Source organism: Podarcis vaucheri, assembly GCF_965113315.1.
Source record: "Podarcis vaucheri genome assembly, chromosome: 16".
NCBI lineage: Eukaryota > Metazoa > Chordata > Lepidosauria > Squamata > Lacertidae > Podarcis > Podarcis vaucheri.
Window position 1 is genome coordinate 39,036,136 of NC_138754.1, and position 15,178 is coordinate 39,051,313.

The following is a 15,178-nucleotide window of genomic DNA, read 5'->3' on the forward strand; positions in this document are numbered from 1 at the left end:
TAAGAACCACATGCACAACCAACTGATCACTGTCAATTAATAGTTACTTTGAAGTCCTCTTCAATTATTGTAAATAGACCATTTCCAAGTTCTGAAGTTCACAGAAAAATAAAATGAAAGGTTCAAGAACTATGACGACAGTAAAACTAATACATATTCGACCAGGCAGTATCTGTAAAAAATAAATGACTCTATCCCCATCTTTCATGAACGGCCATGGAATTGATCTTGAAGCTAACATGGCAACAGTAAATCCATAGCCAATAAGATCAAACACTAAAAAGGAATCAGGACATCAAGTAACCGTGGGACTCAGCAGAAAGGACTTGACATTGTTAGCCCACTGTTATTCTCAGATGAAGAAACAAATGCCTATGATTAGACCATCTGCTTAAGTGGTTGTTGCAAGCGGTGGATGGCGAGAACTCCCTGCAATCCCTGTGTAAATAAACCCAGTGTGTGGTGGCTGATGCAGATAAATCTGAGGGGGAGTAAAGAGAAATGAACACTAGCGACTGATAAGGGAAGAACACAAAGTGAGGGAGTGCGGCATGGCTGAAGGATCAGCTGCCCACAATATAAACAGCGACAGGCTGGCACATGGCTGGCTGATCGGCATCACAGGGCACCTGCCAAGGCTCACAGCGCAGCCTCCAGCTGCCTTCCCCTTCCTGCTGCGTAGACAGAGCTCAAAGAATGCACGCAGGCAGTGGTGCCAGGGTCAAGAAGGGTGTCCCAACCCCTAGCAGCCCATTCAGAAAACCTTCCAAGTCATAATTTGTAGGGTCAGGAATGAGCACTGTGCCCAACACACTTCTCCTGTACCCTCACAGGTAGGGCTTAATTTTGGTACCACTTGATTTAATAATGCCAGGATTTGTCATTATGTCCAAACCAAAAACAACCAGTATTAAAGCACTGTTAACAATCCTGTAGTTTGGAGGGCTCACTCAAGTTTGTGGGTTTGGATGTAATGGTGAACAATGGACAAAGTAATGAATTATGATCCCTACACGAGAGAAAGGGGGAAAGGAATATTGATCAGAGGATTGTCTGAATGCAGCCTTTAATTACTCAGGACTGTAGAAGAAATGCCATTCCCATGTCAAGAAACAAACAAACATGAACATTCCCTAAATTCACTTGATGGATTTCAATGAAAGGCAGAACCTTGCTCAACAGAGGGAGCTCAGGGCCACGAGCTGGAGATCTATTATGGTGCAATCATTACAGATTTCTTATTCAAACATCCAAAAGAAATGTTAAGGGAAACAAAAGCGATAATGAAAATGAAGAAACCAAAAGCAAGCAGATTTCTTTTATTTTACATTTGCCAGATGAAAATAAAGGTTATGAAATTTAAGTATTCAGAGTAAACAGACTGAGCAAATGACAGAAAATGTCAGCAGAGAAGCACTTACAATTTTGGGCAAAATACACTTTACTGAACTATGAAGTAGGTTCCTAAATAAAAGTAACTAGAAATGAATGGATATTTCAAGGTACTCGTCATATGCCTCAACAGAAAATGTTTAAACACTTATAAAGGGCACAGTGCTACAAACGTTTACGAGGGAGCACATCCCACAAAACTTACTTGAATTTACACCTGCATCAGCTTGCTTGGCTGCACTGAATGGGGCTTTCCGGTACCGCAAAATAGTCTATGCAAGCAGGCCAGACAAGCAGCCACATGGATTAAATTCAAACTCAGCCACTTTTGCACCTAGAACTCCCCATGTCACAAAATCATATTCTGTTTGTTCCATTAGTAGAGATTTTTTTTTTTTTGGAACATGGCAGAAATTACTCAACAAGAAGTTTTAGCATTTCATGCATTCTGTCTTTGTTGGCATTTTGTGCCAAAAACTGAATCCGCAGAATAAAATTTCAATTATTAACTACTACTTAAATATCATTGAGAAATCCCCCCTCCTCCACCCAAACAACTTGATCTTAAGGGAGCAAAATAGGACATTGGGAAGGAAGCAGCCTTTACAGCTGGTTCCTACACACCTATTTCAAGTCTTATGGGTTCAAATGCCCAACAACAGAAAGAAGCCAGAACAGGGTCTCTAGTTTTATTCTTTATTTCTTAAATGTTATATAGCACCTTTCTGCCAATGCACCTAAGGTGGTTTACAATTTTAAACTACTAAAACACAGTCCAACTGGAGGAGGCCTCGATATTGTCTCTGCGTGCCTCCCAGCCTCGCTGCTTCCTTCCCACAGGGGAAGGTTGTGGACTCTCCTTCCTTGGAGGATTTTAAGCAGAGGTTGGATGGATATGATTCCTGCATTGCAGGGAGTTGGACTAGATGGCCCTCGGGGTCCCTTCCGACTCTACAGTTCTATGAAGGTTAAATGTAAAGCTTACAAATTTGATAATCAAAATTATTATTACCTGGGTCATTGTTAATATCTTATTTTTCATTTCCTGTTACATTAACTCATCTGACTCAAAATATTTTAATAAAACATGAAGTCCTAATAAGGACAAACAGGAAACAATCCAGCCTGCCGATCTCCATACATAGCACCTACACACAACTGTCATGTCCAGAATCAGACTCCAGCTTGGAACAGTTCCATGGATCCAGTAAAAGGTCTAGCGGTATCTGGAACTTCACAAGGACTTGCCCTCCATTCAAGAGCCCCTGAAAAGGAAGGCTGGAGATGACAGATGTCTGGACAGGAATGTCAAGAATGAATTTCTTGAGGAGACGGACAACAGCAGGCAAACTACCATTTGTTGTAAATGAATATCATCTCAGAATTCCCCAACAGACACAGTGCGTGCCATTAAATCGCAAGTAAGTGAAAAGGTACCTGCGCAGTTTCATTCACGGTGGGCGATACGTCCGGCTCATTCTCCACAGGTAGAGTCTGAGGAGTGTAGAGTCCATTCACAAGAAGTTGATAGAAATGCATGCGCTTTTCACCTGGACAAACAGCAACAACTTTATTGAAAAGAACACACCACAATTCCATCTAGAATCCACATTTTACCAAGTCTCTCTGCAAACCAAGCCTGAACAGGCGCCAGTTCTGACTCTGTTGAAATATTCACTATCAGCTTGTTAGGCCAAGTGAAGCAAAAAATGCCTCATTGTGGTCCATACAAGCACAAGAGTGCTTCATTGACTGAGTTCTATCTTGGAGCAGACTTGGAACAACATCCTTTTCTCGTTCTATCCTCACAACAACCCTGCCAGGTAGAGTGAATAGCCAAGGGTGATCCAGTGAATTTCATGGCTGAGCGTGAATTTGAACCTGGGTCTCCCCAGTCCTAGCCTTAAGTCTCTAATCACTACACCACTCTGGCTCCCTACTTCCAAAGGCAGATGACCCAATTCCAGATCGCCTGCTTCAAGAGCGGGGAGGGGTAACAGAACACAAAGCAGTAAAGGAAAAAGGTTAGACAAGACAAAGTTGCCCCCTCTTTTATTGCCATGTTGGTGCATTTTATCAAGGAGAGCATGTGTCTTCAACTCAGGACTGCTTCTTCACAGAACTGGCCTCCCTCTCCTCAACATGTTCTCAAGGGAGGAGAAATAGTTTAACAGCTGTAGGGATAAAACCATTTTATAGCAAAAATGTGTCTGCATTCAATGGTAAAATGTGATAAATCTTCAAACTCTGCAAGCCCAGCTCACTAGAAATTGGACATCAAATCAGTTTTTCTGTAAAAGGCACATTGTATGTGATCAGTAAAAATGTTATAATATTTGTCTTTTTTAAAAAAGGCACCTGCTTCCCCTGACAGTGCCAACTAAGTAAATACGTATGTATTTTGATGCGCTTATTGATGGTTTTGCTGTTCATCTATAAATTCAGTTGTTTATTTTACATTGTCCTCTTCCCTTGTAGCAGTGCTGACAAAAGATATATCTTTATTTATTTATTTATTTATTTATTAAAATGAAGTCTGCAATCCTATGCACACTAACCTGGGAACAAGCCCTGCTGAAATCAGCATGACTTACTTCTGCATAAAGAACATGAATAAAGTCAGTCTGCACAGCTAAACAGCTAGCCTTGTTGTGCAGCCAGTAAACTATTGCCAGAATTTTAGGGTCCAAGACACTAGCAGCTCAATCCCAGGGTCTGCTGTGCAAAGAGAAAACAGAGCAGGAACCAGTTCCTTCTCCAAAGTTATGGTGTTATACAGACAATAACTCAACCCAGTACAACCGGAACAATGCCATTCAAGCAGCTGAGCCGTGCTGGGGATGAGGGTACACACGCCATAACTAAGCACAGTTCTATTCATGTCAGCAAGAAATAAAACTGTCAATATTGAAGTGCATTTATTCAAATTTATGGTGTAGCCACACTTGGGAGTATTGTGGACAGTTCTCTTTGCCACTGCTCAAAAAGAATACTTGTAGAGCTGGGAAGAGGTGCAGGAAAGGGCAGCAACAATTATTTATTACTTATTTATTTCACAATACTTATCTAACACTTGACTGTAATAAAACTTCAAAGCGGCTTACAATAATGATCAGGAGGACAGAGCACCTTCGCTATGAGGAAAGATTACAAGAGTTGAGGCTTCTTAGTTTAGAAGAAAGGTGTGTAAAGTAGGACACGATAAAGGTTTATAAGAGAGTTAAGTTTTTGTCCCTCTCTCATACTTCTAGAACCCAATGGGATCATCTAATGCAGCTGAATGCTGGGAGAGTCATGGCAGACAATAAGAAGTACTTCTTCCCAAAATGCATAACTGAACTGTGGAATTCACTTCCACATAGTGTGGTGATGTCAATCAACTTAAGACAGCTTTAAAAATGGATCAGACAAATTGATGGAGGATAAGGCTGTCCACGTCTTACCTCCAGGGTCAGAATCTGAATCCCAGCCACTCAGGAACAACAGTGCAAGAAGGCTACCGACACCATGCACTGCCTGGGAGCCTCAAAGGCACCTGGCTGGACACAGCAGCATTAGGGGGCCTCAGATGTGAGTCAACAGGGCGGTCTGTGTGAATCCACTGGTGCGTTGTTGCAGTAATAAAACAGGAGAATCCAGTGCCCCAGGGTGCAAGTGCTGAACAAGTTGGTAGTAGTAAAGCAGCCCCCTGCAGGCACCCAGTGGTTTGCAGTGTAAGAACCTGCTAGTAACCTCTGTTTTGGAGGTTTTGCTGTATTCTTTTAGCCTTTACTGCAAATCACCCAGAGAACTTTCTTTATTGGCTGGTACAGACGTGCAGTAAATAAACTTATTTATATTGCATGTAAGTGCTCCATGGGCTTCACATAATCTTAGTTATCCTTTGGCCAGCATTCTTATCCCCATCTTGCAGCTACGAGGACTGAGGCTTGGGGAGAGGGTGGGGGAGGTGTCTGCATGATTGAATTAATTTAAGTGGAGATTTCCATGTTTGTTGCTTGGTCCCTCCGCCTACACTAGCTCCTAACACAGTTAAATTATTTGATCCTGTGTTTTAGTTGTAATTGGTAATTACTACCCCAGTTACAAAAACTAAGGTACAACAAAAGAGTCCTTATCTCACACAAAAAGCAGCAGCAGCAGCAGCAGCAAAGCTCTTAGACCAAGGTCTAAATTTCACCTCACATGACTCACTTAAAGCTACAGAGCTTTATTCTAAGGCCTGTGAACAGAATTTATGTTCTCTAGGATTTAGTCTTCTGGGTTCATCAAATCACAGTTAAAATAGTCGTTTAGATACCATGTACTCCCTTTAACATCAGGTTTTCTTTTTATAAAAGGAACTTTATAAAAGAATTGGCTAGAGTGGGCCAAACAGCTGTTCATCTATACCTCTGCTTTTTTATATCTAGTATTACATGTAAACAATGGTAGTCTGGAAACTAGTTAAGTCACAAATAGCGGAAATGTCAGAAATTGAGAAGGATGTGATCATAAGGATTTCAAAGGCTAGCACTGGAAGCTTTCAGAAAACTTGTTAAAAATACATTTAAAAATCAACACAGGTTTTAACACAGCTGCAGCTCAAACTATAAAGCAGTTATGTTAAATTTTCCTGATTCTCAACTTGGCTGTAAGCCTGACTGAGTTCAGTCAAATATATTTCCAATAAAATTTAGGATTATACCACTTTACAGATAGTTAAGCTGTGGTTCTCATGCCCTGATATGGTAGTAACTCAGAATAAATGTTGATAAAAGACTGGATGATAACTGACCTGTTCTAACATTTTTTTCTTATCATTTTATTAATGGCTTTATCTAACATGCATAGATGAATCCTCATTTCACAACATGAGAAATCATGCAGAGGAACATTTAACTGCAGCTGGAGATTCAGCAGTGCACTAACTAAAAAAACAAGACGTAGTCAAATGTGTTTTGGAGTTCAGAACACTTGAAGTTTTAAATTTTTAGCATAAGCACTTTTAAAGATAAGGGACTAGAAACTGTCCCATTGTGCATAACATGTTAATTATTCATGCTTTCCAAAATGTTCCTTTAAAGGGTTAAAATAGTTTTAGGGTTTTTTTATAATTAAGCTGCAAAACTGAAAGGTGTCTTATGGCAGAGGTGGGGGACAAATTAGCACTTATATGCTAAAAGTAACATGCTGGTCATATATGCTTCACTGCTTTAGCAAAAAAGAAAAATACAGCAAAAAAAGACCAAAAAAATTTAAATGTTGAAGCAAACCTAACCATGCCTTCTTAGAAGTCAGTTGTGCTGAATTCGGTGGAGCTTACTCCCAGGTAACTGGGGTTAGGACTGCAGCCTCAGTATGGTATGAGGAACTTATAAATAAAAGCTGAGTTCATAGCTACACTGCTTCTGTCTGAAGGTATTAGCACTACAGACCAGTTACTTTCAATATCTGGAGTGTTACTGTCCCTTTAAGAGTCAATGGAAGAAAAAAACAACACTTTTACAGAGCCTCTTGTACATATGTAAATGCCCGCAATGGGATGATTAAATAAAAACAAGAACATTGATGGAATCTAATTTAGAGTATTATTTTAGGATAAATTTCAGGCATTTTCTAAAATGATTTTTAGCCTCATTTTCCTATAACTATAGGTGTGGGTGGGTGTGTTATCAGCTAAGTGCAAAAGGTACTTTTGGCAAAGGGGCAAAGGGGGACCATTTGGCAAGTCAAGTGTCAGCATGAGTGACTGAGTGAAATGGAGAGGATGGCAGCATTTTGTAAATTACAGGACTGTCTCCTAGCAACAGACAACACATTCAGCTCCACGTGACTAGCAAAGGCCCAGAGAAAAGCAGAGAGATTGAGGGGGAAATGCAGTGACAGTCATTTAATAGCTTCCACCACCACCCTTAAATTAATTACTAGCCCTCCCCATCCAATCTGCAAATGCGTCTCACTACGGGACAGGAGAGAGGCGGGGAAGAGCAGCAAACAGAAGGAAGAAGATGCTCAGAACCAGCTCCCCACCTTTCGTATCCAGCTCCACGTGGATGATGTTGCCCATGACCGATGTGTTGTGTAGATGCTGCACTGCATCCCGGGCTCCTTTGACTGTGGCAAAGATCACTTTGGCAATTCCCAGGTGCTTCTTGTTTTTAGGGTTGTAGAGGATCTCCACTTCTTCCACTTCACCATATTTTTTGCACATGTCAGCCAGGAAGTTTTCACGGATGTTGTCATTCAACTTGGCAAAAGTGACTTGTTTGGGAGGAACCGGCCCCACGTAAAACTCATCAATCTGTAGGTTTGTTTTTGCACACAGTGTAGTAGGAAATTAAAAGCCAGAGAGAGCAAAGTTAAGGACTGTAAGCAATCACATCACCTGGAGCAGAGAGGGTTAAGAAGCAACTACTGAACTTTCAAGGTATTTCCCTTCCACTGCAATTTACAAATACTGAACTTTTGCCTCAGCAATAACTTTTAAAAATTTGTTTTAAATAACTCCACTGAGTTATTAAGAAAACACACTTTTGACAGGCAGAAAGCTCAATTGTATTTTGCAACTTTATAACACCGGTGAGCTAATTATTCAACAATATAAAGATGCAATTAGATTTATATCAAGGACACCACAGTACTCAATGCATGTACCTTAAATTTAGGGACAGAGAGTTCCAGCTCTTTCGTTTTGGTCCATATTCGCCCTATCCTTGGATCTCTGACACAATCCACTGGGGCAAGACCTGGGTTCTGAGGAGGAGACGGGAGTAAATTGAATGAAGCTTGAAAAAAGACACGACCCACGGAGGCAACAAAAAACCCAAAACCCCATGAAATTTGGAAGTTTACTCCACAGCCTTTAAAACTGAGGAGAATGTTCTCCAGGCAGGGCAGACACACACATGTCAAATAGCAATTCTGCAGGGAATCACAGGAAAAGAAAGATGCAGGTTTTATCTTCTGATTCTGACAGACTACATTGTCAGGGGGTGTAACTTTAATACGTTTCCTGAACATTTTGTAGCAATCTTCATTTTTTCAGGTCATTAAGAATTCCTCCTTCCCACCCACCCTTCAGAAGGGTGGCGAGGTACTAGAATAAAACAAACCAGGGTTGGGGGAAGAGAATATCACAATACATTTCATTTGTAAAAAATAGCGACTGCTTACAGGAATGCTAAAATGCTGCCCATCGTAACGATAGAGTTTGTGCTGTCCTTTTTTCAGAGCTGGGTCAATAATCAACTTGTAACTTTTCCAATGGTGGTTTTTTTTCTCGGCAGAGGTGCTTGCTTGGGAGCTGCTCTCCATTCCGTTGATCCAACCTGAGGAGAAAGCAAGCGGGGGCAACCAACGAAGTTAAAAAAAAAAAGACATATATGAAAGATTCCCGTTTCAGAACTGCTTCCTTCCCCCCCTCGCAATACCGTCAAGCTGGGTGGGGGGAAGGGAAGGGAAAAGACCGCACATCCAGACGCCGAGCCGGGGTGTCCCCCCGTGTCCCCCCTCCCGGGTGCAGGCAGCGAGACCAGAAAGAGAGCGAGGGAGAAAGGAGGAGGGGAGAGAGAGAGAGAGAGAGAGAGAGAGAGAGAAAATACCCATCTCACTTGAACTCTGCTTTTTGCCATGGTCTTCGGGGTGCTTGGCTTTTTCTCCTGCCTTGATCTCTTTGAAAGACATCGCTGTTCGGTGCCCGACCGTCTCCTGGCCGCGAAAGGCGAGCTCCTCTGCTCACATTGGGCTGGCTACATTACATGGGTTTTGAAAGCCTCCTGCCTCCTCGCTCGCTCGCTCTTTTCTTTTTTTTTGCGAGCCAACACATATTGTGTGTGTGCTTTCTGCTTGCTTCTCAGGCATCCCACAATTCACCGCTATGGAGCTCGGCTAATGGCTAACCGCCCTCAACCGAATGCACATTCACAGCAGCTGCATCGCGCTGCAAAGCCCCCAGCCCGGCCGCCCGGCCGCGCATCCCCGCCCCAAATAAAGGGCCATGCATTTTTCCCAGCAGGATGCGGCCCCGCCGTGCCTTTTCCTCCCAGTTAGCGGCGGGGCCAAATCCCCTTGGAATCTGCTGGCTACATTTACCTAAGCGCCAAACTGTTCCTAAACAAGATGGACATAGGTGGGACAAGGCCCCCCCCCCACCGCCTTTTTTCCCCTTTTCTTTTTTGGACGGGGAAGGGGGAGGGCAATAAAAGAAACCCCCCTCCCCACAAGACACCCGGCGCTCCAAAGGCTCGAGCTTTTTTTTCCCTTCCCCTCTCTTCTTTCTTTCTTTTTCCCTTTTTTCTTTTGCAAGTTACATCCCAGGGAGCTAACCGGGGCGGCGAGCTTGGCAGGGATACTTTTGCAAGAAGCCGCGGCAATGTTTCCACCTCCGATGAATGGGGAGAAGCGGGGGGCGCCCCCGTTTTGTTACAATTTGTCAATTTCGGAGGAGGGAGGAAGGAGAGTAGCAGCTTTGCTTATTAAAGGTCCTGCGCAGCCAATCAGGTCGGACCTTCCATTTTGTTTCAGCTAGATCTCCCCTTGGATGTCCCCCCCCCCTTTCCTTTCCCTTCCCTTCTCCCTCTTTCGCCTTCCTTTCCTCCCGGGGTCGCCTTGTTGGGGCTTCGTGTTGTTTTAGCTCGACTTGTGCTTTTGGTTTGTAATTTGGCCGTGCTTAGGTAATTGGCTGGTTAAAGGCACCAGGCGGGCGCAGCCAATCAGCGCGCAGCTTCCATTGGGCTTGAGTTATTAGACGCTGATCTAAAAACATCCTTCAGCAGACAGCTAAGGAGAGGCCAACAGATCAGGCAGCCATTTTTCTGCAATGGAATTAAATGGCCAACTGGGTTTTCCTTTGTTCCAAAAGGGGATACTTGATTTGAATGAATCCACAACCATCCATTTCAGGACTTCTCAGTGTCTGTGTTAATGTCTGACAACATTTAGAGGACTAAAAGGAAGAAGGAAGATTTTATAAAAAGATCTGGATTTTTCCCTTTGATTTGGAACCCATCTTTGTCTTGTATATAACTAGGTCATGGCACGCCCTTATGTCAGCAGTAACAATTTTGAGTTACCAAAAAAGTAAATACATATGTATTTTTGGTGTTTGTTTTTGAAAGCTTTTCTTTGCCTGAGCAAATACATCTCTAGATGTAGCTTCCTGTATTAAACACTAAATACCTGGCCATCTTTTAAGTTAAATCCTTTCGTGCTAACAAGGTAATGTTTTAAATATAGATGTAGGAAACGTGAACTCTTGCAAAAAAAAAATCATTAGGAAAAGTTTTTTTCCTTTTACATTGTAAGTACCCAATCCATTCTGTCCTTCTTGCTAAGTGTAGTTTTTCATGTTAAATGTTACTGGAGTTCTCCTTTAATTTATTTTTCCAGCCTTCATCTGCATGTCATTTTTTGTCTTGTTTATCTAAACCAATTGCTTCTGAGATACTTTTTAAGAATAAAAAAATATTTAGCTAGAGATGCTTAAAATGTTTACATACAGTAACTATTAACCAGGTGTATTCCCACTAACATGTAGCGATTTATGTTTGAGATCATGTTAAAAATGTGAGTGGGAGAGGGGAAGGAAAGACATGCAGCGTCCTTATGTGCAGAGTAAATCTGTCAGAGGAATTTACCGATTGAAGTCCGGAGTCTTTTTAAAAGGTTAACTATATGTTATTAGTCGAAATAAGTAAATGTATTAACTTATTTTTAATCAAAAGCCATACAAAAATCTGAACGAGATCGAATAACTTGCAAAGTTATAAAATAGAAGTGATGATACAGAACTTAACGTATACAGTATTTAGAAATTTATTTATCCCCCCTCCCCCCCCAAAATCCCAACCCCAGACTCCCACAACTTCACCTTCAGAACTGCATTCAACTATGGTGTGCGGGTAAGTAAAGCCTTTTGCCCTTGCAGTGAAACAGAGCAGGCCTATGCAGCAAATGTTTTCGTCCAAGGCGGATATCCGAGTTACTTTCGGAGGGGGGGAAAGGTAGCTAACGTTCTTGTTTGAAAGTACATATTCAGAATCTATTTTTTATATCTATTTTCAAAAGCTACTTCCTTTCTTTAGCCTCCTGTAACAAAGTGCTTTGCTTGGCTGCATCCTTGTTGATTTCAAGAGCTTCTCTCTGCAAATCCATAATGGCATTACAGATATGCTAAACTGTTCCCCTAAAGTCAATCTGTAGGCAGAGGTGGGATTTTTTTTTAAGGCAAACCAACAAATAAACGCAAGTGATAGAGAACTAGTTTGAAGTCTTTCTCCCTCTAGTTACTGCAGGCTTTTTTTTCTCCTTTTCATTTTACAACAGAGGCGTTTCGGGGACAACAGCAATTTGAGCAGTAAAGGGAGACCCTGGTTTGCTAATATGTACTGTAAACGAGCTTTCTTTTATCTTGAGAGGCTCCTGGTTTGAAAAGCAAAATCCAAAATGGAGGTTTCCTTTTCCCTGCACAAGAAGAGTCGCTTGGCAGCCTTGTACTGTTTTTGTTGGGAAAGCTTGTGACGCGCTTGCTATTTCACAGCAGCAGATTTTTCCAGAGCTGCAGCTACAAAACTTCCAGCTGGCTTCGAGAGAGAGAGATTTAATTTGCAGAAATAGCCACTGTCTCTTGCACCCAAGTCAACCTCTGGCTTTGGTGCCGTGAAAAGAGGCTCGTTTTCAAGGCTGCCTTCGCAGTTCCTGCTCCGTATTGAGGGCAAGCAAGCCGGGTTTTGTAATGGCGGCTGTCATCTGTGTGCTGCGGCTGTTGCTTTTGGGGCAGCACCAACGCTTGATTTCGTCAAGGCTGTTTTTATCGGGCAATGCAGGACAGAGTCCTTTCTCTCTCCTCTCTCCCGCCCCCCCTTTTAAAAACGTGTGTGAGGTTTGTAAAAAGTAAAGCAGGAGTGAGAGGGTCGGTTTTCTTCTGTCTGCTTCCCCCCCCCCTTGTTAATACTGGTGGGGGTGGGGAAGAGAGAGAGAGGACGGTTGCCATTTCGTGCAAGTGCTTTTGCAGCAGCGAGAAGAAACGTAGGAGCGAGCGCGAGGCTGCGTGTAAGAGGAGATCCTGGCGCGGCTCCAGCTCCTGCCTGCTGCTCTGCTCGGCACTCCCGGGGGTGGGGGAGGGAGGGAGGGGGAAGACGGCGGGGGGGGGAGGGGAGGCCAGGGGTAGGCGAGCAGCCCGGCTCTTAAAGACACAGGGCGCTCCTGTGGTTTAGCAGAAGACAAAGGCGGCCTTGGTCCTTTGTGTCTAGAAACCTGAAAACGGGCTTTCCCCTCTTTTGCATGCGAATAATGAAGACTATGGTGGGCAGGCAGCTGCTGCATAACCCAAGCAGCTCGATAAAGGCTCTAAATCAGTTGGTAAATGCAAAGAGCGGCTTTCTGCAGTGCAGTGAGACTGTTTTCTCAGGCATGGCGTTGCTGGCTGGATTAGTGGCTGGAGAAGCCGTCCTGGGACTGATCTCTTGAACAGGTCTCTAACTCCTTACCACGTGTCTCAAAACAGGTCTCCCGGCATTGCTAATCTTTTCTTCTTTTCCTCGCCCCCCCCCCCATGAACCCTAGAAAGGGTGAGCTCGACGATGATCGAGGAGGAGGAGCTGACAAGGGAATGCGTGGTCTGTTGTCAGACGAGAGTGGGCTTTCTGATGGCATCTCTCTGCTTGTTTACAGTAGGTAGGGTTTGCCAGGCATATTTCCGTTTAAATGGCTTTGCTTTGCTTAAAGGATTTTCCTTAACACTGCAGCACCACCACCCCCTCCAAACAGAGTGGGGTTTGTGTGTTGCTTTTTTCAGACAGTTTAGGAGGCTCTCCTTGAAGAAATGAGCCGACAGCCCAGACAGGAGATACTGAGGACGTTAGGTTGCTAGTAGTTTCCTTGCTGCATTGTTACTCGAAGCCTTGAGTTCCTTTCTGGGAAACTTTAGTGCAGCATTATTAAAAAGGCTAACCAAAAAAATTACAGCTCTTTCTAAAAGATGTATTATCTGGATGCCTTGATTTAAGGGGTGGATGTCTTCTACTTTTAGTGGAAATATATAAAGGTGAAATCTCAATTTGTGACATTCCTCTTCCCCACCATAGCAATAACCCATAATTGGTGGTTAAAATATTTGGCTTATTATGAGTCTCCTGTTTGCTGGCTTATTGTAAAATATTCAGCAGCAGGAGGCGGGTGTTGTCTTTTCAGTCTCTGTGGAGAGTGAAGACATTCCATTCCACCACCATGTACCAAGATTTGCTCCAGCAGTAAAACCTGTTTTTCAGGAACAAATTGGAGGAGCGGACTGCCTGTTAAACACTGAACAATGTCATGCTTCTGGTCTTTGTGGGAGGAAAGAGCATAAAGAGATTGCCTAAGTGAAGTGCCTTGACTAGGGAAACAATCCTAAGTATCCCTCCTATGAAGTAAATGCTACTGATTTGTGATATTACTTCAGAGTAAACACTCTTGCATATGTGTTCTTTGTTCCTTTAAGGTGGTGATGGGAAATGGCTTTTTGTGTGTGTTCTGAATAAATACGTCAACTCTGTTGAACTGCAAGCTACTTGATTACAAATAAGTATTGGAATACAGACGTGGTGAATGTGTGTACTTCCTAAGACATCTTAAACTCCCTGGCTACTTACATTTCCCTCTCAGTAGGTGACTTAGTGAAAAATGTCCTTATATATACCTTGTTAAATAGCTGATGTGGCAACAGGAGTAAGGTTAAGTCTGCCAATTGTGGGCGTCTGTATCCCTGAGATTCCTGCTGCAATTGTGTTCTACAATTGAAGTGGTTGGCTTCTTAAATGCCTTTCAAATGAGTACAAAGGAGGCACAAGCGGTTGCTAGAGAGATCAGGCTTGCTCTCGACATCCTTCCCAAAGCCAAATCCTGTGTGCACATCCTGCCTCCTTTCGCCATTACCATTACAGTCAATATAATGTAGGTCACCATGCATATCCTTCTTGTGTTTCTGCCCAGGAGAATCTTTTTCCTTTACTTGCTGGATTTGCATCCCTTTGGAAGGATACGGAACATTATCTACTGTACTTTTGAAATTTTGTATCACATAATGTACATGCTCGGTAATACTTATTACAGCCCTATACAGGTAGGCTAGTATTATACCCATATTGCAGATGTTGGGGCCTAGGTTGAGAGATAGTGGGTTGTATACAGCCACGGTGACTTCAAGACTGAGCTTAGATATGAACTGTGGATTTCCTAGCTTGCAATGAACCACTGTGCTATGCAGACTTGTGCTACAGGCTTGTATCCTGTTTTGCTCAAACGTAGACCCATTTAAGTTAATAGACATGACTTAGGTCCATTCATTTCAATAGGTCTACTATGTGTAGGACTATCATTGGCTGCAACCCATTGTGTTTGGACTTCCCTATAGATTTGCTTCAAATGGGAACCACCGAGCTGCTAAAAATCTTTTGTTTTGTCATAGCTTCAGGTGGAAGAAGCTGTATAATTTGTTTAGTCTCTTGGTATATTCTCACTGTGGCAAATGATCCTCAGCTTATGAAAATGGACTTTTGGGGTTAGCTCCATATATTTAGCCCGATAGTTTGTTTCTTGGCATATTTTAAAGAAACAATGCATAACTGAATGGAATGCTTGAATTGCTTTGAATATCTTGCAGCTTTTGGCGGGAATCTTCAGGAGGAAACTTGCTGATTTGACAGAATGTTAAAAAGCATTAGTGCTCCTCTTGTCCCTGGATTACAGTAATTTAACCCTTTAATGTGGCTGGCTATTTGCCTGTAGCAGATAGTTCAAAATATCAAGTGTGTTTCACTTCATTCAG

The 15,178-nt window shown here is 42.7% G+C and overlaps 2 protein-coding genes and 1 long non-coding RNA gene across 14 annotated transcripts in view; 1 reads left to right on the forward strand and 2 right to left on the reverse strand.

Moving 5' to 3' along the window:
- LOC309521564 overlaps positions 1 to 15,178 on the reverse strand; it is a 141,383-nt gene that overhangs the window by 69,117 nt on the left and 57,088 nt on the right. The gene's annotated exons all lie outside the window — the stretch shown is intronic.
- Positions 1 to 15,178, reverse strand: part of SETD1B (SET domain containing 1B, histone lysine methyltransferase) — a 64,382-nt gene that overhangs the window by 37,213 nt on the left and 11,991 nt on the right. For 3 of the 6 annotated variants that reach the window (XM_082204069.1, XM_082204065.1, XM_082204064.1), the window contains 4 exons: positions 8,548 to 8,702; positions 8,029 to 8,127; positions 7,405 to 7,675; positions 2,830 to 2,942 (listed from right to left, as the gene is read on the reverse strand). In XM_082204069.1, coding sequence (XP_082060195.1) covers positions 2,830 to 2,942; positions 7,405 to 7,675; positions 8,029 to 8,127; positions 8,548 to 8,702 — 638 coding nt within the window. Of the gene's footprint in view, positions 1 to 2,829; positions 2,943 to 7,404; positions 7,676 to 8,028; positions 8,128 to 8,547; positions 8,703 to 8,975; positions 9,243 to 15,178 lie in introns of those variants that run through there. The other 3 variants (XM_082204066.1, XM_082204067.1, XM_082204068.1) reach the window with 3 other exon arrangements.
- RHOF (ras homolog family member F, filopodia associated) overlaps positions 9,634 to 15,178 on the forward strand; it is a 28,547-nt gene continuing 23,002 nt past the window's right edge. The window contains exons 1-3 of one of the 7 annotated variants that reach the window (XM_082204179.1): positions 9,636 to 9,873; positions 11,227 to 11,273; positions 12,937 to 13,043. In XM_082204179.1, the coding sequence (XP_082060305.1) occupies positions 9,746 to 9,873; positions 11,227 to 11,273; positions 12,937 to 13,043 (282 nt within the window). In that variant the 5' untranslated portion in view covers positions 9,636 to 9,745. Of the gene's footprint in view, positions 9,874 to 9,926; positions 10,673 to 10,693; positions 11,274 to 12,936; positions 13,048 to 15,178 lie in introns of those variants that run through there. The other 6 variants (XM_082204184.1, XM_082204182.1, XM_082204185.1 and 3 more) reach the window with 6 other exon arrangements.